The following is a 19,347-nucleotide window of genomic DNA, read 5'->3' on the forward strand; positions in this document are numbered from 1 at the left end:
CCATGCCAGGATGGTGGGTGACTTGGAAGTAGTGATATTCCCATACACCTGCAGCCTCTGCTCCTCTAAGCTGTAAGTGATGTGCGGATTTGGGAGGTGCTGTTGAAGGATTTTTGGCAAATTGCTGTAGTGCAATTTCTGTATGATAAACAGCAGCCAAGTTGTGCTTGGCCCAGGTTTTGTGGTACCAATAATGGCAAATGCTGAGATGTTCACTGCTATTGAAAGTCAGAACATCATCACAACTTCTCACAGTCACAAACTGGAAGTTGCCGTGTGTCTCAATGGGTTCCGGAGGAGCTTCTGATGATAGCTCTACTGGGCCACTATGTAAAGCAGCAAGGACTCATATTTTATCAATATGGGCTGATAGCCCACGACCAGAGCTGGATTTAATCTTCATTTGTTAGAGCTGGAATCAGCTAGCATAAAGTCTGCTCAGGATCACATCCACAAGTTTAGCCACTGTTTAATAATCTCACTTGGGGGAATTAATGCACAAATTGTTATGGAGGTAACACGAACAGCTGAAAATTTATCAGTGATAATTATTAATCACAGCAAGCTGAATAATTACCATTATATTTTAGAACAATACAAGCAAATAAGATAAATATAATATTGTTACTTGATATTTATTTTAAAAACAAATCACAAACAGCTTAATCATTGTAATATGATTTTATTTATTTAATGAATGATGTTTGTGTGACACCTTACTGAAGGTATTTTGTAAATTGAAGTTTACTGCTTTCAACCAGAAATCAGAGTTCTAAATTGGGGGAAGGCCGATGTTAATAAGATCAAATATGATTTAGCCAGAGTGGACTGGGAGCAGCTACTTTTAGGTAAATCTGCATCAGAGCAGTGGGACTCATTCAAGAAGGAAGTAGGGAGAGTACAGGGCCAACATATTCCAGTAAAGATAAAGAGTGGGACCAACAAATCCAGGGATATACAGGATCGGAAAAAGAGAAAAAGGGAGGCTTATGGCAGATACCGAGGGCTCAAAACAGCGGAAGCCCGAGAGTATAGAGTGTGTAAGGGGGAACTTAAAAAGGAAATTAGGAGGGCAAAAAAGGGGGCATGAAAAACATTGGCAAGTAAAATAAAGGAAATCCAAAGTTATTTTACAAGTACATTAAGAGTAAGACAATAACTAGGGAAAGAGTAGGACCCATTAAGGACCATAGTGGTAATGTGTGTGTAGAGCCGGAAGATGTAGGTAGGGTTCTAAATGAATACTTTGTGTCGGTATTCACAAGTGAGAGAGACAAAGTTGGTATGGAAATCAGGCAGATGGACTGTGATATAATTAAAGAAATTAGCAAAGAAAGGGGGGAGGTTCTAAGTGGTCTGGCAGGCTTAAAAGTAGATAAATCTCCAGGCCTGCATGAAATGTATCCCAGGCTATTGAGTGAGGCAAGGGAGGAGATAGCAGGAGTGCTGGCAATCATTTTCAATACCTCTTTGGCCACATGAGAGGTGCCAGAGGACTGGAGGACAGCCAATGTGGTACCGTTATTCAAGAAGGGAGGAAGGTATAAACCAGGGAACTACAGGCCAGTCAGTCTAACCTTGGTGGTAGGGAAGTTATTGGAAACAATTCTGAGGGACAGAGTTAACTTACATTTGGAGAGGCAGGGATTAGTAAAGGACAGTCAGCGTGGTTTTATTAGGGGGAGGTCATGTCTGAACAATTTGATTGAATTTTTTGAAGAGGTGACCAGGTGTGAAGATGAGGGCATTTGACGTAGTCGACTTGGACTTCAACAAGGCTTTTGATAAGGTCCCACATGGGAGACTGACAACGAAGGTAAGCGCTCATAGGAACCAAGGCAATTCGGTAATTTGGATCCAGAGTTGGCTGTGTGGCAGGAAGCAGAGTGATGGTCAAGGGGTGTTTTTGTGACTGGATGCCTGTGTCCAGTGCAGTTCCACAGGGATCAACATTGGGTCCCTTGCTGTTTGTGGTGTACATAAATGAGTTAGACTTGAATGTAGGAGGATAAAAGCAAAATACTGCAGATTTTGGAAATCTGAAACGAAAAAAAAATTTGGGGAAAAACTCATCTGACAGCACCTGTGGAGAGGAAGACAGAGTTAACATTTCGAGTCCATATGACTCTTCATCAGAACTGGGAATGTAGGAGGGTTGAACAGTAAGTTCGTGGATGATACGAAAATTGATGGGTTGGTAAATAGTGAGGATAGCCTTAGATTACAGAAAGATATAGATGGGCTGGTCAGATGGGCTGATCAGTGGCACATGGAATTTAATCCGGATAAGTGTGAGGTGATGCACTTGGAGATGAAGAAGGGTGACAAACAAGGCATGGGAATAGGACCCTGGGAAGTACCAAGGATCAGAGGGACCTTAGTATGCATGTCCACCGGTCCCTTAAGGTAGTGGGACAGGTAGATAAGGTGGCTAAGGAGGCATATGGGATACTTGCCTTTATTTGCCGAGGCATAGAATATAGGAAGGCTATGCTGGAACTGTACAAAATGCTGGTTAGGCCAAAGCTAGAGTATTGCATGCAGTTCTGGAATCTGCATTACAAGAAAGATGTGATTTACCAGGATATTGCCTGGGCTGGAGAGTTTAAGTTATGAGGAGAGATTAGATAGACTGGGGTTATTTTTCCTGGGGCAGGGGAGATTGAGGGGGGACATGATTGAGGTGTATAAAATTATGAGGGGCATAGATAGGCTAGACAGGAAGGAACTCTTCCCCTTGGTGGAGAGATCAATAACCAAGGGGCATGGATTTAAGGTAAGTGGCAGGAGGTTTAGAGGGGATGTGAGGAAGATTTTTTTCACCCAGAGGGTGGTGGGAATCTGGAATTCATTGCCTGAAAGGGTGGTAGCAGCAGAAACCCTCATAACATTTAAGAAGTATTTGGATGTGCACTTGCAATGCCATGGCATACAAGGCTATAGGCCTAGTGCTGGAAAATGAAATTAGAATAGTTAGGTACTTGTTTGACTGACGCAGAATCAATGGGCCAAAGGTTCTTTTTCTGTGCTGTAGACCTCTATGACTTCTTCCATTTTACTCGGGGTCGCCACAATGCTGGTCGATCACCCTTCTTCATCTCCTCCTGTCAGTCATCCTTTCCTCTTCCAGTTGCACTGCATTTAATTTTCTCACCATCGCATCTTTCCATCTGGTCTTAGGTCTTCCTCTTCTCCCTCTTCCTGGCAGTCCCATCACTCACCTTACCACATTTCCTCTTTCTCTCCGCAACAGATGATCATACCATTTCTGTCTCTTCTCAGCTACATTTTTCAATGCTCTCACAACCTTCATTGAGCCCTTGCTGTGGTGGTTCCTGATCTGTCCTTTCTCTTTACTCCACACATCCACCTCAGTGTCCACAGTTAATTAATCCAGTCATTGTTCCTGTCTTCTCAACGTTATCCAAATTTCTGCACTATATAACATCTACTGGTTCTCCTTTATCTACCTTACTAGTTTACATCCTCAAAAAAACTCTAATAAATCTATCAAGCTGCCATTTCGCTGCTGACTACAAAGTCTGAGGTATTGTTTATGGTGATGGATGGGGTGGTGATCAAGTGGGCTACTTTGTCCTGGACAAGTCAAGTTTTTCTCATGTCATTGGTGCTGCACTCACCCAAGCAAATGGAGAATTTTCCCTCATACTTCTGGCTCATGCCTTGAAGGCTGCAGAAAAGGCCTTGAGGAGTCAGGGGGTGAGACACTTGCTGCACAATTCCCAGCCTATAATCTGCTGGATATTGTTACAATCCTTGAGTACATTACAGCTTTTTAAGACATCATTTGAAATATTTAAATATCCTCTTCACTAAAAATTAAGTCTGAACCAGCAATGGCATAAATGCACACAGTTCCGTTTGCCTGACTGAAGAATGATGTGAAGTCAACAGCAAAACTTGGGCCCAAGCAGTAACTAGGATCAATACAGAGTCAGAAAATAAATTGCAGCAAACAATGATTAACTTGAAAAGATTTTAACAATTCCAGCTGACTGCAAATATAATGATTGATCCCAACATTTTCATACCAGCTTAACTACAGCAGATACTCACGTGCGGAAAGAGAGGGAAGTGAATATTTTTCCTGAGCTGATCAACAGAGCCACCACACCAGTCTTCAAATATATGCAAATTTGCTTGACCCATGAACTGCACAAGAAATACAAATTAAATGCATTGATTAGTGCACAGTACAGTGTTCATATTTTTACAATCTTATTAACTTTATCTAGAAGCATCTCTTGCCACCTGCTGACACTTCCATGCTGAAGGAGTGCTGTATTGTTAGAGGAACTGTCTTTCAGATGAGATGATAGACTGTGGTTCTACCTGTTCACAGGGACGTAAAAGAACAAGTAAGTGTCCTGGTTAATATTCATTCCTAACTAACCCATTAATTGGCTGTTCACCTTAGTCCCCTTTATGGGACACTGCAGTGTGGAAATTGGCTGTAGTGTTAACTTATCTAATAGCAATGCCTAAATCTTGAAAGTAATTTATCATATAGGAAATGCTTTTGGACAGAATGGGATTGTGAAAGGTATTTAATAAATTCAAGTTTGTTTGTTTTCAATGGAGAGAAAATTGTTTGCTTCCACAGTTGAATATTATAGATACTTTATAAATACAGGCTGGTTCATTCTTTATTTCTGATGCACCATGATCAGAGAGAGAGAATGTGGCTCATGGCTTTAATGAAAGCCACTGTGATTCTAAGGGGGTTGAAAATTGTACAGGTTCTCATAGGGAGCAGCTTTGTGAGAAGGGGTCATGTAGATGGAAAACAAAAACTTTTAAAGGGCAAGTTGGAAATGGGACAGTACCAGTAAAGTATAAGGGGGGAGGGGAAGAGAAGTAATGGTTTTTAAAGAGACAGTGTTTGCATAAAGGAACAGTGTTTGCATAAAGGAAAGACCTGTTGTTATCAGTTAGCATAGGGGCCAGGAAAAGTAATTGAGTAATCAGGAGGTCTCTATGGAATAGATCCTAACACCAAGAGGTGCAGTTTGTGAATGAGGTGCATTTGGAGAGGCCGAGATGGGGATAAACCTCCGGGCTTCAGGGTTAGAATGCGAAATAGTGTAGGTACAGGGAGAAAGATACACAATGGTTTCGAACTGTGATACAAAAGTAGCCATAAACATTTCCAGTGCTCACACTGAGCACCTTGCTAAATCACCAAGAAATAGGAAATCAGGGGGAAAACTCTCCGCTGGTTGGAGTCACATATAACATAATAATGATGGTTGAGGTTTTTGGAGGTCAATCATCTCAGTTCCAGGACATCACTGCAGGAGTTCCTCAGGATAGTGTCTTTGGCCCAACCATCTTCAGCTACTTCATCAATGACCTTCCTTCCATCATAAGGTCAGAAGTGGGGATGTTCACTGATAATTGTAGTGTTCAGCACCATTTGTGACTCCTCAGATACTGAAGCAGTCCATGCCCAAATGCAGCAAGACCTGGACAATATCCAAGGCTAACGAGTGGCAAGTAACATTTGCACCACACTAGTGCCAGCATGAGAGAATCTAACCATCACCTCTTGATGTTCAATGGCATTACCATCACTGAATTCCCAACTATCACATCCTGGGGGTTACCACTGACCAGGAACTGAACTGGACTAGCCATATAAATACTGTGGCTACAAGAGCAGGTCAGAGATTAGGAATTCTGTGGTCAGTAACCCCCAAAGCCTGCCCACCATCTACAAGGCACAAGTTAGGAGTGTGATGGAATACTCTACGGGAGCCAGCTTGATTGGCACCCCATCCACAAACATTCACTTCCTTCACCACCAATGCACAGTAGCAGCAGTGTGTACCATCTATAAGGTGCATTGCAGGAATTCACCAAGGCTCAGAAAGCACCTTCCAAACCCATGACCATTACCATAAAGAAGGACAAGGGCGGCAGATGCGTGGGAACACCACCACCTGGAAGTTCCTCTCCAAGTCACTCATCATCCTGACTTGGAAACATATCGGTGTTTCTTCACAGTCACTGGGTTAAAATCCTGGAACTCCTTCCCTAACAACACTGTGGGTGTATCTACACCACAGGGACTGCAGCAGTTCAAGAAAACAGCTTATCACCACCTTCTCAAGGGCAATTAGAGATGGGCAATAAATGCTGGCCTAGCCAGCAAAGCCCACATCCCATGAATGAATTAAAAAAACAAATCTGCGAAGCTTAAGAGGAGATCTTATAGAGGTATTCAAAATGGTGAGGGTTTTCATAGGGCAAGTAGGGAGAAACTATTTTCTCTGGCAAGCGAATCTATAACTAGAGATTATACATTTCGAAAAATTGTCAATTGGGATAAGGTTGGTGGGGAGGGAAATGAAGATGTCAGGCAGGTGAGATTCAAAGGCCGTCAACGAAGGTGTCAAGGCGGGGCTGAGGCTGGGATGGGGGGAATGAAGGTTGGGGGGGGGGGGTGAGGTTGGGAAGTGGATGGAGTGCAGTGGGAGGAGGGTGCAATGGGGAGAATGCAGCAACTGGGGAGGTAGGGAGTAGGAAGGTATAAAGGGAGCAATTTGGAGAGGGGAAGGAGTTCGGAAGGGGGGGTGAAGGAGTCCAGGGGAAGGAAGGAGTAAGGATGGAGGAGGGACTAAGCAGTGGGTGGGGGGGATGTCCAGGTGAACGTGTAAGGGAGGTTCTGTGGAGTCAACGACTGCCTCCTGGGGAACGAACTGAGGGTGGGCGTGGTAGGAGGGAATGGTGAGAATGAGAGGGGGCAGAGTGAGCCAGAAGGGTGGAAGGCTGAGTGTGCGACGGTAATGGCAGAAGGGATGGCAAGGTTGGTGGGGACACGGAGGCAGACATGGACCCGGGGAGTGGGAAGAAGTTGGTCAGGGAGGTCAACGTGGATTGGGGTGAGATTCTCAGGAAGATAGGGAAGGTGCACGTTCACCTGGACATCCCGGAAAGAAAAGGGTTCTGGTTGGTAGGTGATGGTGGAGTCATGGAAGGTGATGCCAGGGGGGCCCACAGTGTTGGGGGGAAAGGACATGGGTGACTGGGGGAGGGGAAAAGACAGGAGAGCCGAGGAAAAACTTAATTACTTGTCAGATTGAAAGTTGTCAAAATTGAAAGTGAGCGGAGCCTCATGTTGGATGGGCACAGGGGTTCATGGGAGTGTGATCAGTGGTTGGGTGGAGATACAGGTCAGCTCAGATTGACAACTGAAAGAGAACCCCAGCTAGCATCTTTGAAAATGCTCGGGACATTGAGGTGAGTGCAAAGGAGGAAGGCTCCTCATGTGTAGGAGAATGCCTGCATGAGGCTCTGGAAAGCCCTGCCACACATTTCTTGCTCCTGAATCACTCATAGTCTGGCTGTGTGCAGCTGAACTGCTAGTGGAGGCTGGATGCAAGGGGAAGACTCACTAAGCCAGTAAATGAAGCTGAACAACACCATTACACATTATTAAGTGAAAGTGAATACATTTTCAGTTTATAAAGTTACAAAATGTTTTCGCCTGTGCAACCACTTGCGATATAAAATTCTTAACTTTTCTACGCCTACCACTTCTTCTAGGTGCTGCCCTGATGGGTGAAGACAGCCTATGCAATGGTTGGCCCTGTTACCTCTGATGACTTCGGAATGGGTCCTCTGGAGAGCCGAGGCCTTGAGGGCTCCTGCTTGCATTAGCTGCCCTTCTGTTGACCAACTGCTCCCTCTGCGGTGACAGGGAACAAGGTTGAGTGGGTCACAAGCAAAGGGAACTCAAAGGGAGAGGACAACCTCAGAGATTCCTGAGTGGATGTCCAGCTGCCGCTCCTCCTCCCTTCAGGTGCTCGAGGGCCCTGGCCTAACTCCTTGAGTGGAAGGAGCACCTGGAGGGACATGGAGATGCTCCGTTTCCCTCTCGCATTGCCACTGCAGGAACTCACCCATGGCTGCCGCGATGGGAGTGCAAGACTGTGCACATGTCCATGTTCTGCTGGATCAGGGTCTCCCTGGCATCCGCCATCCTTCCCACAGGGACCTCCATACGTGCACACGTGGGCATCACGTCATCTGTTGAGGGCTTCCACCAGCTCTGCGTGATGTTCCCCTACCCTCTGCTGACTTTCCATGAAGAGTTGGAAGGCTAAATCCAGAGGGTCATCATCTGACTCGAATGTCACAGATACCTCTTCCCGAACAGTCCTCTGAGTGCAGGGGAAGCTCAGCTGAACCTGCCTCCTGCTGCTGCGGACATGTGCCCATGCGGTGACCATCAGGTTATGAATCCGAGCCTGCTCTAGATCTAGGTCCCACGGAGGTATGTCTCTCTGCACTGGTGGAGGGTGTGGGTAAGCGATGTGATGGGTCTTCCAGGCTGCTTATTTCCAGCTCTTCAATGGAAGAAGAGTCCTCTTGGCTGGAGGTGAGGACCTGGATTGAGCTGAGGAACTGGCTGACTGAAGGTGTCAGTCCCTTGTCAGAGCTCCCTGTGAACCAAAGTAGAAATAGTTAGTGCATGACAGCAGAGTCAAAGGCAGGAAAGAGGGTACTCACAGTTGCGCTGAGAGAGATGATGTGGTGCAATATTCTCACAAGGGTGTTTGCCGCCAACCACACTGTCATCACAGGCATGGTCCACACCCTCACTCAGTGCGCTGGCACGCTTCTCAAAGTGAATGAGGGACCTAATGTGCACCACTCCACCCCCAGTCTGTGATATCTCATGCTGCTGTGAGCCAGCTTCTCCTGCATGAAAACAAACGGAGATTGTGCGAGCAGGACGCTTGGCACTGCGTGGAATGTTTGTGTGGTGAGCGGAGCCATGGATGGGATGAGGATGTGAGCTACAGAGGATATGAGTCTGATGGAGATGTGATGCTGTGTGTGAGAGTTATTGGTGTTGTCCCTTGAGGTGTGACATCCCTGTGGATGTGTGATGGGTTTGGGAGTGTGTGAATTGAGAGTGATGAAGTGGTTGACTTACCCTGGCAGAACAGATGAGAGCATTCATCCTCTTCCTGCACTGGGTGGCTGACCTCCTCTGTGCTCCTGTGGCACTGACTGCCACTTCCACCGCCTCCCAGGCCGAATTGGTGACTCTGGTGGACTTTCTGTGGATACAGCAGGCGTAAAGGACATTGCGGCAACCTTCCACTGCAACCAGCAGGTGCCCCAGAGAGGTGTCACTAAATTTGGGGGCTGCCGTCTTCTTTATTTTCAGGGCCATCTGTCGCCTGGAGCAGCCCTGATCTGTAGACATGAAGTAGGCTGCGTTCTGGTGCACTTGAAATATGGCGCCCGGAACAAGGAAGTGCTGAGATCACGGTGTGGCTGGCAAATCCGAGCCTGCCCACCAGCGATCCGGCGTGTTCCCCATGAATACATAATTAATGAGGCCGGGAATGGGACGATATGGCACGAAAAGCCACTATTGTGGCTGGTGAGTAAAACATCCTTTTTGTCACACTAATCACAAAATAACGCACACTAATCACAAAATAATCTTTATTTTACTTAGGCTTTGGAAAGACTTTTAAATGCTTTAAGCTGTTTAGTCTAGATTCCAGTACATTGAAATCTGTGAGCAAGCTTGCAGTTTAGCCACTAATACTAATTCAATTATTTCAATATCAGTGGTATGGATTAAGTGAAAAATTTGGTCTACAATCCTGCTGCTAGGATAAGGAAGCTGAATTTGGTAAAGGCAAACAGATAGTTCATGCGTACCAGTAACCAGCACAAAAGTGGCTAAGAAATACTGAGATCAGGCAATTTTTTTTCTCAGAATTACCTGGAAAAACTCAGCAGGTCTGGCAGCATCGGCGGAGAAGAGTTGACGTTTCGAGTCCTTATGAGCCTTCCACAGAACACTAAATTCAGCTTCCTTATCCTAGCAACTCTTTTCTTCCCCGCCGATGCTGCCAGACCTGCTGAATTTTTCCAAGTAATTCTGTTTTTGTTTTGGATTTCCAGCATCCGCAGTTTTTTGTTTTTATTTTTTTCTCAGTTGTGTTGGTGCTTGCAGCTCTTCACCATATGGCATCTAAGGCAGAATCTTGTGCTCTATCTGGTGGCGAGCTTGGATGCGGGAAGGGCATGTACTCAGGCATGTGGTTTACCCAAACCTTGCATCCTCCCGCCTCCACCAGAATTAAATTTTAGGCAGGAAGGCCCATGGTCGGCCCTCCAGCCACGCCGCCAATTGAGGCCCTTAAGTGGCCAATTAAAGATCACTTAAGAACCTCATCTTACCACCGCTGGGAATAACCTAGCTGCTGACGAGTGTCACCATGCGATGTGCCGGACAGCTGCTATCTTGTGGGCAGCTTTTCACCTCTGGGAGGAGGGATGTGGAGGGTGGGGGGGGGGGGGGGGGGGGGGGGGGTGTCTTTCAATCAAAGGCACTCAGTGCCTGATTGAGGGAATGAACATCAGAAAGCGGGGGTGAGGGGAGGGGAGGGGGTGCATGCTGAGAGCCATCTCCTCGCCCTTGCTTCTGAATTCACTGCACTCCTCTTCTGAAACCTGTGTCACTATGTGATCCTGGGAGAGAGTGTGTGTGTGTGTGTGTGTGTGTGTGTGTGTGTGTGTGTGTGTGTGTGTGTGTGTGTGTGTGTGTGTGTGTGTGTGTGTGTGTGTGTGTGTGTGTGTTCTAGCAGCAGCCACAGCCTCCTTTTGTGCTGCTGGGTGCAAGAGCTCCCAGCCTCTGATTGGCCAGCACCTCTCGCTAGGCAAGACTTCCACGCCTGGGGTCTTGATTCCATGGAAAGGCCCACCGCTGCCTGATTAGCATGTGGTTTGGCAGGCCTCTCCAAAACGAGGCAGCACAGATCTCTTGCTGGATCTTTAGCCGGCAAGTGAGACGCCTGACGCCTCAACAAGATTCTGCCTGACAAGTGCATATCTACCAGAGTTTAATTTTTAAAAAAATGTTCAAAGATCATTATCAGATGCACAGGAAAAGAGAAAGAGCTTAAGGAAGTCACCTCTAGCTGCTCCCATTTGGCTGTCTGCAGAAGCTAGGACAAAATCACCTCCCTAACTAGGCTATTACTCTCTCTCGCGCACATGAGAGAGAGATAGTGGGAGCCTGATAGAGAGAGGAGGAGTGAAGATTTTGGAAAACACAAAGCATTCTCAGTGTAAGAGTTCGGACATTTTACAAGAATGACTGCTTAGCAATAAAATGTGATTTATTTCTATTCTTCAATTTGAACAGAACTCAAAACAATGCACAACATACTATTTGTGCTCACAAGTCAGTCAGTTTTTTCTATGTCTATTTTCCAGGAAACCTGGGTTGACTTCACAGTTTCCATTTACTTACACATTTTATTAGAGCCTCAGCTGCCGCCAGAGCCTATCATGAATTGCTTCTTTATTTTTGCAATATTCCACACATATTATTACATCATTGCACTTGTACTCATTGCAAGAAACCCTACACTGTTGTAAAGAACAACTGTGATGAACCCCTGCTGAATTCTCTCAAACTTTCTGCTGGTGTCTCCCTACAGGCTTTTTACAATCAGCGTAAGGTCTTCCAGAGTGTAACTGAGAACCCCTGCTGCAAATAAACTACAAAGGTACAGAATGGAAAAAAAAATTTAACAAAATCAACATTTGTCTGCAATGAATAACAGATTTGCCTTCTCCTTCAATTTTAGTTGAAATACATAAACAGAACCATATTGAAATCTGACATAGTATGTAATCTTCCAACACAGCAGCTAAATATTCTCAGGCAGCAACAATCTGGTTTTCAAAACTTTACTGCATTTAATTTTGTTTGTCTTCAAAGATCACAGAGTTTATAAGCTATCTACAGCAAATAACTACAGACAAACAGTTGGTATTCCTACATATGTTAAAGCAGTTTATTTGAAACCCTTGCACTTGCCACTATTCATCATGAAGTTAGTAAGAATTTCTGCTCCATACTTTCAATGGAAAGGACTTAATTGTAGATTCGATTTAAAATGGGATCTGCATGGGGTAAATCCCCTATTAGCAAGTATTTCTACTGTTAGGTTCTGTTAACAGCTGTACCTAAAACAGAACTAAATGAAAATCTCTGGGCAAAAGCAAATGGTGAAACAAATACATTGGTCACAAATTGCTAAATCTTCTATAAAACTATGAACGACAGCTCATTTTCCTGGGAAATAAGGACAGGTGAGATTTTCACTCAAATGTTGCACTAGGTCTCATTCGGAGATTAGAAATATATAGAGCAATTTATTACTTTAGCTCAGCGGGAATGCTGCAATAGGTGTAAAACTGAATTCTACTGAGCAGTTCAGCCTATTTTGGGCACAGAGCAGAACAGCTGTTGATGGGAGGGAGAAGGAAGGAAAGCATATTATCTTGTAATTCTATAGCACCGCTTGTGTTCTCGAAGACGTGGGAATTCTCTAAAGGAATTTGTTCAAATTTATATATCAGCTAAAATAATCCCGCTGCCTGAAAGTGGGGTGGGAAAGAGTATAATTTCAGTGAAATGATGAAGGGACAAACATCACTTAACGGGTCCAAAGCTTAGTTCTTCTCAGTAAATTATTCCAAAACTTAACTGAAATTTCCACGATAGATTATAATTTCCTTAATTCACTAATTTTAGCAAAAAAAATGTGACGATAAAGTAGTGAATTCCTTCTTATATTCATATTTAATCTTTTGATAAAATGAATAAATGGTGCATAATATAGCTCTATTAGAAAAGCTTAAGTGATCAAAAGTAGTATTATAGGCATCGTTTCACTGATAAGATCAGTATAGGGGGTAAATGCCACACAGTTATAAATGTTGGCCAATAGCTAGGAGAATTAGAACTAGGAGTCTGAATATTACAATGTCCATTTCAATTTAATAAAAAGGTAGTTCCCATCTGGAGTTTTGTATTTTGCATAAATCAATGTAATCCAGATTACATCAGGTTTCAGAACAGTGGGCTGGATTTTATGTGCCCCATGTTTTCAGGGGGGTGGGAGTCACACATAAAATAGGATGGGTGCTAACCCCACCACCTTCTTCACCCACCCCCGAGCTCAGTCCCATAACATGGTCGGTGTGCGGGCACTGAAATCAGCAGCCTGCCCGCCATATTTAAATAAATAATCAAGGGTCAACGTGGGCAGTTGGGTGGGAGCAATCAGGCCATTTTTTTTTCTTGGAACTGGCTGCAGTCCTGGCAGCACCCACTAATGTGATCTTGGCGCTGCTGGAACTGCAATCCGATTGGCTGGCAGCTCCCAAGGGCAGATTGCCACCCCAGTGAGGGGCAGAAGTCCCACTGGCAGGCAATTCAGCCCATCCACGGTGCTTTATGGCTGTGGGGCTGGCTGGCTGGCACGGAACGAGTCGGCTTCCTGCTGACCTTGCTTCCAGAGCTACGGGTGTAGGAGCAAATCATTCACATCCCCATCATATGCAACCCAGTAAGTTAAATTGGAGTTTGCTCCCATGCAAGATAGGGCATTCTCCAATAACATGGTAATAGTCCATCTGCTATAAGTGCAAGGGCCAATCTGGATCCCTTCAAACTTCATTGTGGATGAGCAGTAATCACTGTGTCTAATTGTGAACAACCAGTATAAAATGACCAATGTGACAAGGATGGAGTTATTCAGTAGTCCTAGGTTGTACTGGTAGGTAAGACATAGAATGGTATGTGCATTAAGAAGTGTATAACCTTACATCCAATCAAAAACATACTTCATTTACAGTTTCAGCTACATATCAGGATACATCATTCCAGTTGAAAAATATATTGAAAATGGATTTGTTTAATTAAACTGATAAGAGGTGTTGAGCGGAATATTACCAGGGGCGAAAGGCTCATCAACCGCGCCCCCCCCCCTCCCCCACCCGGAAGCTAAGTCAGCATGGAGCCCACCCCGCAGCCATAAAGCACAGCGGGTGGGCTAAATAGGACTTCCGCCCTTCACTGCAATTGGCTGGCAGCTCCATCAGTCCCGGCAGCGCTAAGAGCACATTAGTGGGTGCTGCCGGGACTGCAGCGAGGAAGCAGTAGGTCGTCCAATGGACCCCCAGAAATAGGTAGGTCCAGGATCTTGGGCAGGGAGGGTTTGGGCAATTTATGGACAGGGGGTGCGTGGGTGATGGTGGTGGGTTTAAGGCAGCAGGCAGGTAGGAAGAAAATTGGGGGAAGTTCTATCTTGGGGGAGGGAGTTGGGTGGGCGTACCACCAATCAGCAAAGGGCAGCCCTGAAGATAGAACCCCCATTCCTTCCCATCCTTTGAAGAATTTTTTTTTTTAAAAACAATAGTGTTGCCCACTCCCGCCTGACTGCCCAGGCCAACTGTTTTATGGCGTGGGCAGCATATTATCAGGGTCAATTGCAGTGGTGTAATGCCAAATTTTGAGGTGTAGGAACTCTAAGAAAATGTGTTGGCCATGTCATTTCTAAATCTACTATTACGTTGTTTTCCTATATATTAATCACTAGAGTCCCCAAATGTCAGTAAAACTACGCTTTTTAAGTGAAAAATATTAGTGCCGGTAGGCATGTATTTCGAACCATGTGGTTTTTGAATCACTACTCTTTAGCATAGCTAGAATTTCATTATGCAACAGTTTAGTTACTTAATTCAAGCCTATAAAAAACATGGATTACAGAAAGCTTTACCTACTTCTGACTGAGAGATGGTATATAGAAGAGCCGCTACTTTTCTTGGTTTATATTGATAACCTGGATCTGGGTGTACGGGGCACAATTTCAAAATTTGATGATGATGCAAGTATTGTGAATGGTGAGGAGGATAGTGACAGACTTCGTGAGGATATAGACAGGCAGGTGGAATGGGCAATCACGTAGCAGGTGAAATTTAATGGAGGGAAGTGTGAAGTAATACATTTTGGTCAGGAGAACAAGAAAAGGTGACACAAAATAAAGGGTACAATTATAATGGAAATGCAGCACAGAGGGACCTGAGTGTATATGTGCATAAATCATTGAAGGTGACAGGGCAGGTTGGGAAAGCAGTTAATAAATTATACTGAATCTTGAGTTTTATAAATAGGAGCACATAATACAAAAGCAAGTAAGTTATAAAACTTCATAAAACACTGGTTCAGCCTCAATGGGAAGAATGTTGAGGTTTTAGAAAGAGTGCAGAAAAGATTTACGAGAATGGTTCCAAGGTTGAGACACTTCAGTTATGTGGGTAGACTTGTAAAGTTGGGGCTGTTCTCCTTGGAGAAGATAAGGTTGAGAGGAGATTTGTTAGATGTGCTCAAAATCATGAGGGGTCTGGATAACGTAAATGAGGAGAAACTGTTCCCATCGGCAGAAGGTCGAGGACCTCAAGGTGATTGATGAAAGAACCTGAGGTGGCATGAGGGAAATCTTCTTTATGCAACAAGAGGTTTGGATCTGGACTGCACTGCCTGAGCGTGTGGTGGAAGCAGATTCAATTGTAGTTTTCAAAAGGGAACTGGATAATTAGCAGAAAGATTTTACAGGGCTACAGAGAAAAGGTCGAAGAGCAGGATTAGCTGAGTTGCTGTCGCAGAGAACTGACACAAAGACAATGTGCTGAATGGCCTCCTTCTGTTCTGTAACCATTTTATGATTCTAGTATAGATACATTCAAGGAACCTGAGAAAAAAAGCTGAAGGTTACCCTGATAGTGTGATCAAGAAGGATGGGAGGAGACTTTAAATGCAAAGAGAGCCATAGTAATGAAAGATGATTCCCCACTCCCCCATACACAGTGAGTGTAGGTTACCCGCCTTAATACAGGACTCAGTCCCATGGAACAAAGTGGTAAATCCTTATTCTTGGTGCAAAGCCTTTCCCGTTAATCACTCATTACTTTGATGGTGGTGTTAGGAGGGAAAGTGAAACAGTTCCATTGAACTGTTATTACTTTTTATTAAATCATTAAACAGGGTCCAGTAAATTATTTTTTAAATGAAAAAGATGCTATCAATTAAAGTTGCCCAGGAACTTCCTGAATTTGAAACACTTAAAAGTGGGGAGTGAGGTTTGTTTCTTTCATCCTGCTCGATCAAACCCACCCCTGTGAAACTTCTTCGCCAACCAGGACTCTCGCAAAAACTTTTTTCTGGCCAATCCCAGAGTACTTTTGGACCAGAGTGTAAAATTGGTGGAGGAAAAAGCACGAAAATAATATAAGCTCACTGGTGTAAACATAGGTTAAGTAGCTGCATCCTCCTCCCACCACCTTTGGAACACATACAATTGTTTTAGACTTGGCGTTGTAGTGTATATATATATATATATATATACATATATTTTTCGGTATTTAACGTTTCCCTAATTGCTTTAAAAATGTATAGTGCATTCAGGTCCTGATTGCTGACATTTGTACTCTTGATGCTTATTTTGGACAGTTATCCATTCTAATTGTTGTAGCTTTTCCCGCCTTTGGATATTGCTCAGTTAACAGATTACTGCTGCATAAAAATGTGCCAAGACATCAGAACAAGTGCAAAGGGGTTTCTCAAAGCATGACACACCCTGAGAAGAGACATTGCAGTGGGCACAGGAATTGTTTTCAATGCTGATGCTTGCTTGATTTATATTGATAAATTTCATATTAATAATGACAATGATTTTAGAACTAAGTTTTTTTTGTGTCCTTCATTACGATTTTTGTTCATGAGGTTTATCTGGTTTGGGACCCTTTGCAACTTTTCTAGCGCCACCCGATTGTGAGAAACAGATGCTGCTGGCAACTATTGCAGATTCCTACTTCTCGGTTTATTAGTCTGAGCAATTTCAAAAGAATGCCTCAGCAGCTCACTAGCAAATAAACGGCCCAGTGGTCTGAAAATGATTAACTATTGGGGATTGTTCATCTGTAGTTTAAAATGTGTTTAAGAAGACAAACTAATTTGAAAAGTCTTCCACTTTAAGTGCTGATGGACTTGAGCTTATCCAGTTCCCTTTTGAAAACCACAATTAAATCTGCCTCCACGACATGTGTCACGATCAAGGTGAGTGAAAGAGTCTGGTTCCAGCTTGGCAGAGGGTATCTCCCTATCATGCTGTAGATCCAGAGGCACTGCCACTGCTGCTCCCATAGCTGTTGCAATCTGTGTGCATAGCTCACCTACTCTCTTTCTCCTACCCCTCTCAGAAGGTGGCAACATTCTCTGGTAAATCCAGAAACTCACCAAATGCACTCCAGATTATTTTCAGATTAATTTGCAATGGATAAAGTTTCACAAAAAATAAATCACTTTATCTGCAATTTTAGTGGCTGGCCTTTTAACTAACAATGCAGAATATATTTTGCATCTCTGTGCCTGTTGTTTGCAGAGTGATACAGGAATGAGTTGCCTGTACACATGTTCTCTTAATTAGGAACACTGGTGCCACATCAGCTGATTGAACTGTGCGACATCAGAATAGTTTTTTTTTTACAGGTTACTGGGACAGTCCCGCACCAACCATTGTACTAATAGAGTGAGATATGCTGGAAGCTGCAAGCTGCACTACGCAAAGCAATTTCTTACCCATGAAATCGAAACATGAAACCCCAGAAAAGAGTGGTGCAGGCCATATGGACACACGTGGCTCTGACAGTCAAAGCTGTTAGCAACACAGTGCTGGTAACATTTTAACAATCTGAAGGCACAAGTACACATACACACCTGCAAGAATGCTGGAAGCATGACTCACCGCCATGATATCCATGTCCACATGGTGTCAATGGAGAAATGGTTAAGACAGTTAAGATGTACTAGTTATCTCATCAAACACCAGCACCTTCCATTCCCCCAATCCACAGCTATACATCCTGCTCCAACTATTCAAGTATCTTGTCCCGCTTGAATGAAAGGTAAAGGGACTGCTGCATAATCTACTCTTGAAACATGATCACAATGAAATGCCTACAGACAAGTTGGTGACATTCAATTTTGAATGAACTTGCATCCTTTCTACATCTAACCTACAATGTTTGGAGAAAGGGAACCCATTGAGTCTTTAATGAGGAATTAGATACTCAAAGGAGAGCTGTCATCTTCAGATTGTTAATGACATGTCTTTCCCACATTACTGTGATTGGTTGCAAATGTCTTTCCCACATTACTGTGATTGGTTGCAAACTTCAGGCACTCTAAGCATTTGAAAGGTCTCTGATCATTTCTCAGTAACTTCTGAATTAAAATAAAGGTGCACTCTCCCAAAATGAATTACTTTCTGTGTCCCTTCATTTTAAATTACCTATTCTTTGTAGGCAAATTTGAGGAGGTAACAAGCAGGATAGATAAAGGGGAACCAGTAGATGTACTATATTTGGATTTCCAAAGGCATTCGATAAAGTATCACACATAAGGCTACTTAATAAGATAAGAGCCCATGGTGTTGGGCATAGTAAATTAGCATGGATAGAGGACCAGCTAACTTATAGAAGACAGAGTTGGGATACGGGGGGCATTTTCAGGATGGCAACCTGTAACTAGTAGAGTGTCACAGGGAACAGTGCTGGGGCCACAATTATTTACAATATATTTAAATGACTTGGATGGGAGAAATGAATGTACTATCGCCAAGTTTGCAGATGACACAAAAATAGGAGGGAAGGCAAGTAGTGAGGATAACAAGAAAGATTCTACAGAGGGATATAGACAGAATAATGAGTGGGCAAAAACATCGCACATGGAATATAATGTGGAAAAATGTGACGTTATGCACTTTGGCAGGAAGAATAGAGCAGCTGAATATTATTTAAATGGAGAAAGACTGAAGAAAGCTGCAGCACAGAGGGATTAGGGGGTCCTCGTGCATGAATCCCAAAAAGCTAACATACAAGTTCAGAAGGTAATAGGTAAGGCAATTGGAATGTTGGCCTTTATTTCAAATGGAATGGAGTATAAAAACAGGCAAGTCTTGCTAAAACTATAAAAAGCACTAGTTAGACCACACCTAGAACACTGTGAACAGTTTTGGTCCCCTTATCTAAGATATGCTGGCATTGGAGGCAGTCCAGAAAAGGTTCACTAGGTTGATCCCAGGGATGAAGGGATTTGCTTAGGAGGAGAGATTGAGTAAGTTGGGCCTGTGTTTATTGGAGTTTAGAAGAATGAGAGGCGACCTTATTGAAACATATAAAATTCTTAGGGGGCTTGACAGGGTAGATGCTGAGAGGTTGTTTCCCTTGTGGGAGAGTCTAGGACCAGAGGCCATAATCTCAAAGTAAGGGGGCACCCATTTAAAACAGAGATGAGGAGGAATTTCTTCTCTCAGGAATAACTCATTAAGTTATTCAAGGCTGAGATAGACAGATTTTTAATCAGTAAGGGAATCAAGGGTTATGAGGAAGTTGAGGATTATCAGATCAGCCATGATCTCATTGAGTGGCAGAGCAGAC

The 19,347-nt window shown here is 43.8% G+C and overlaps 1 protein-coding gene across 4 annotated transcripts in view; it reads right to left on the reverse strand.

Moving 5' to 3' along the window:
* The window catches only part of LOC121293305 (beta-1,4-N-acetylgalactosaminyltransferase 3-like), a 184,751-nt gene that overhangs the window by 54,667 nt on the left and 110,737 nt on the right, over nt 1-19,347 (reverse strand). For all 4 annotated transcript variants that reach the window (XM_041216214.1, XM_041216216.1, XM_041216215.1 and 1 more), the window contains one exon: nt 4,078-4,173. In XM_041216214.1, the coding sequence (XP_041072148.1) occupies nt 4,078-4,173 (96 nt within the window). The remainder of the gene's footprint in view (nt 1-4,077; nt 4,174-19,347) is intronic.

Source organism: Carcharodon carcharias, chromosome 21 (assembly GCF_017639515.1).
Source record: "Carcharodon carcharias isolate sCarCar2 chromosome 21, sCarCar2.pri, whole genome shotgun sequence".
Taxonomy (NCBI): Eukaryota; Metazoa; Chordata; class Chondrichthyes; order Lamniformes; family Lamnidae; genus Carcharodon; species Carcharodon carcharias.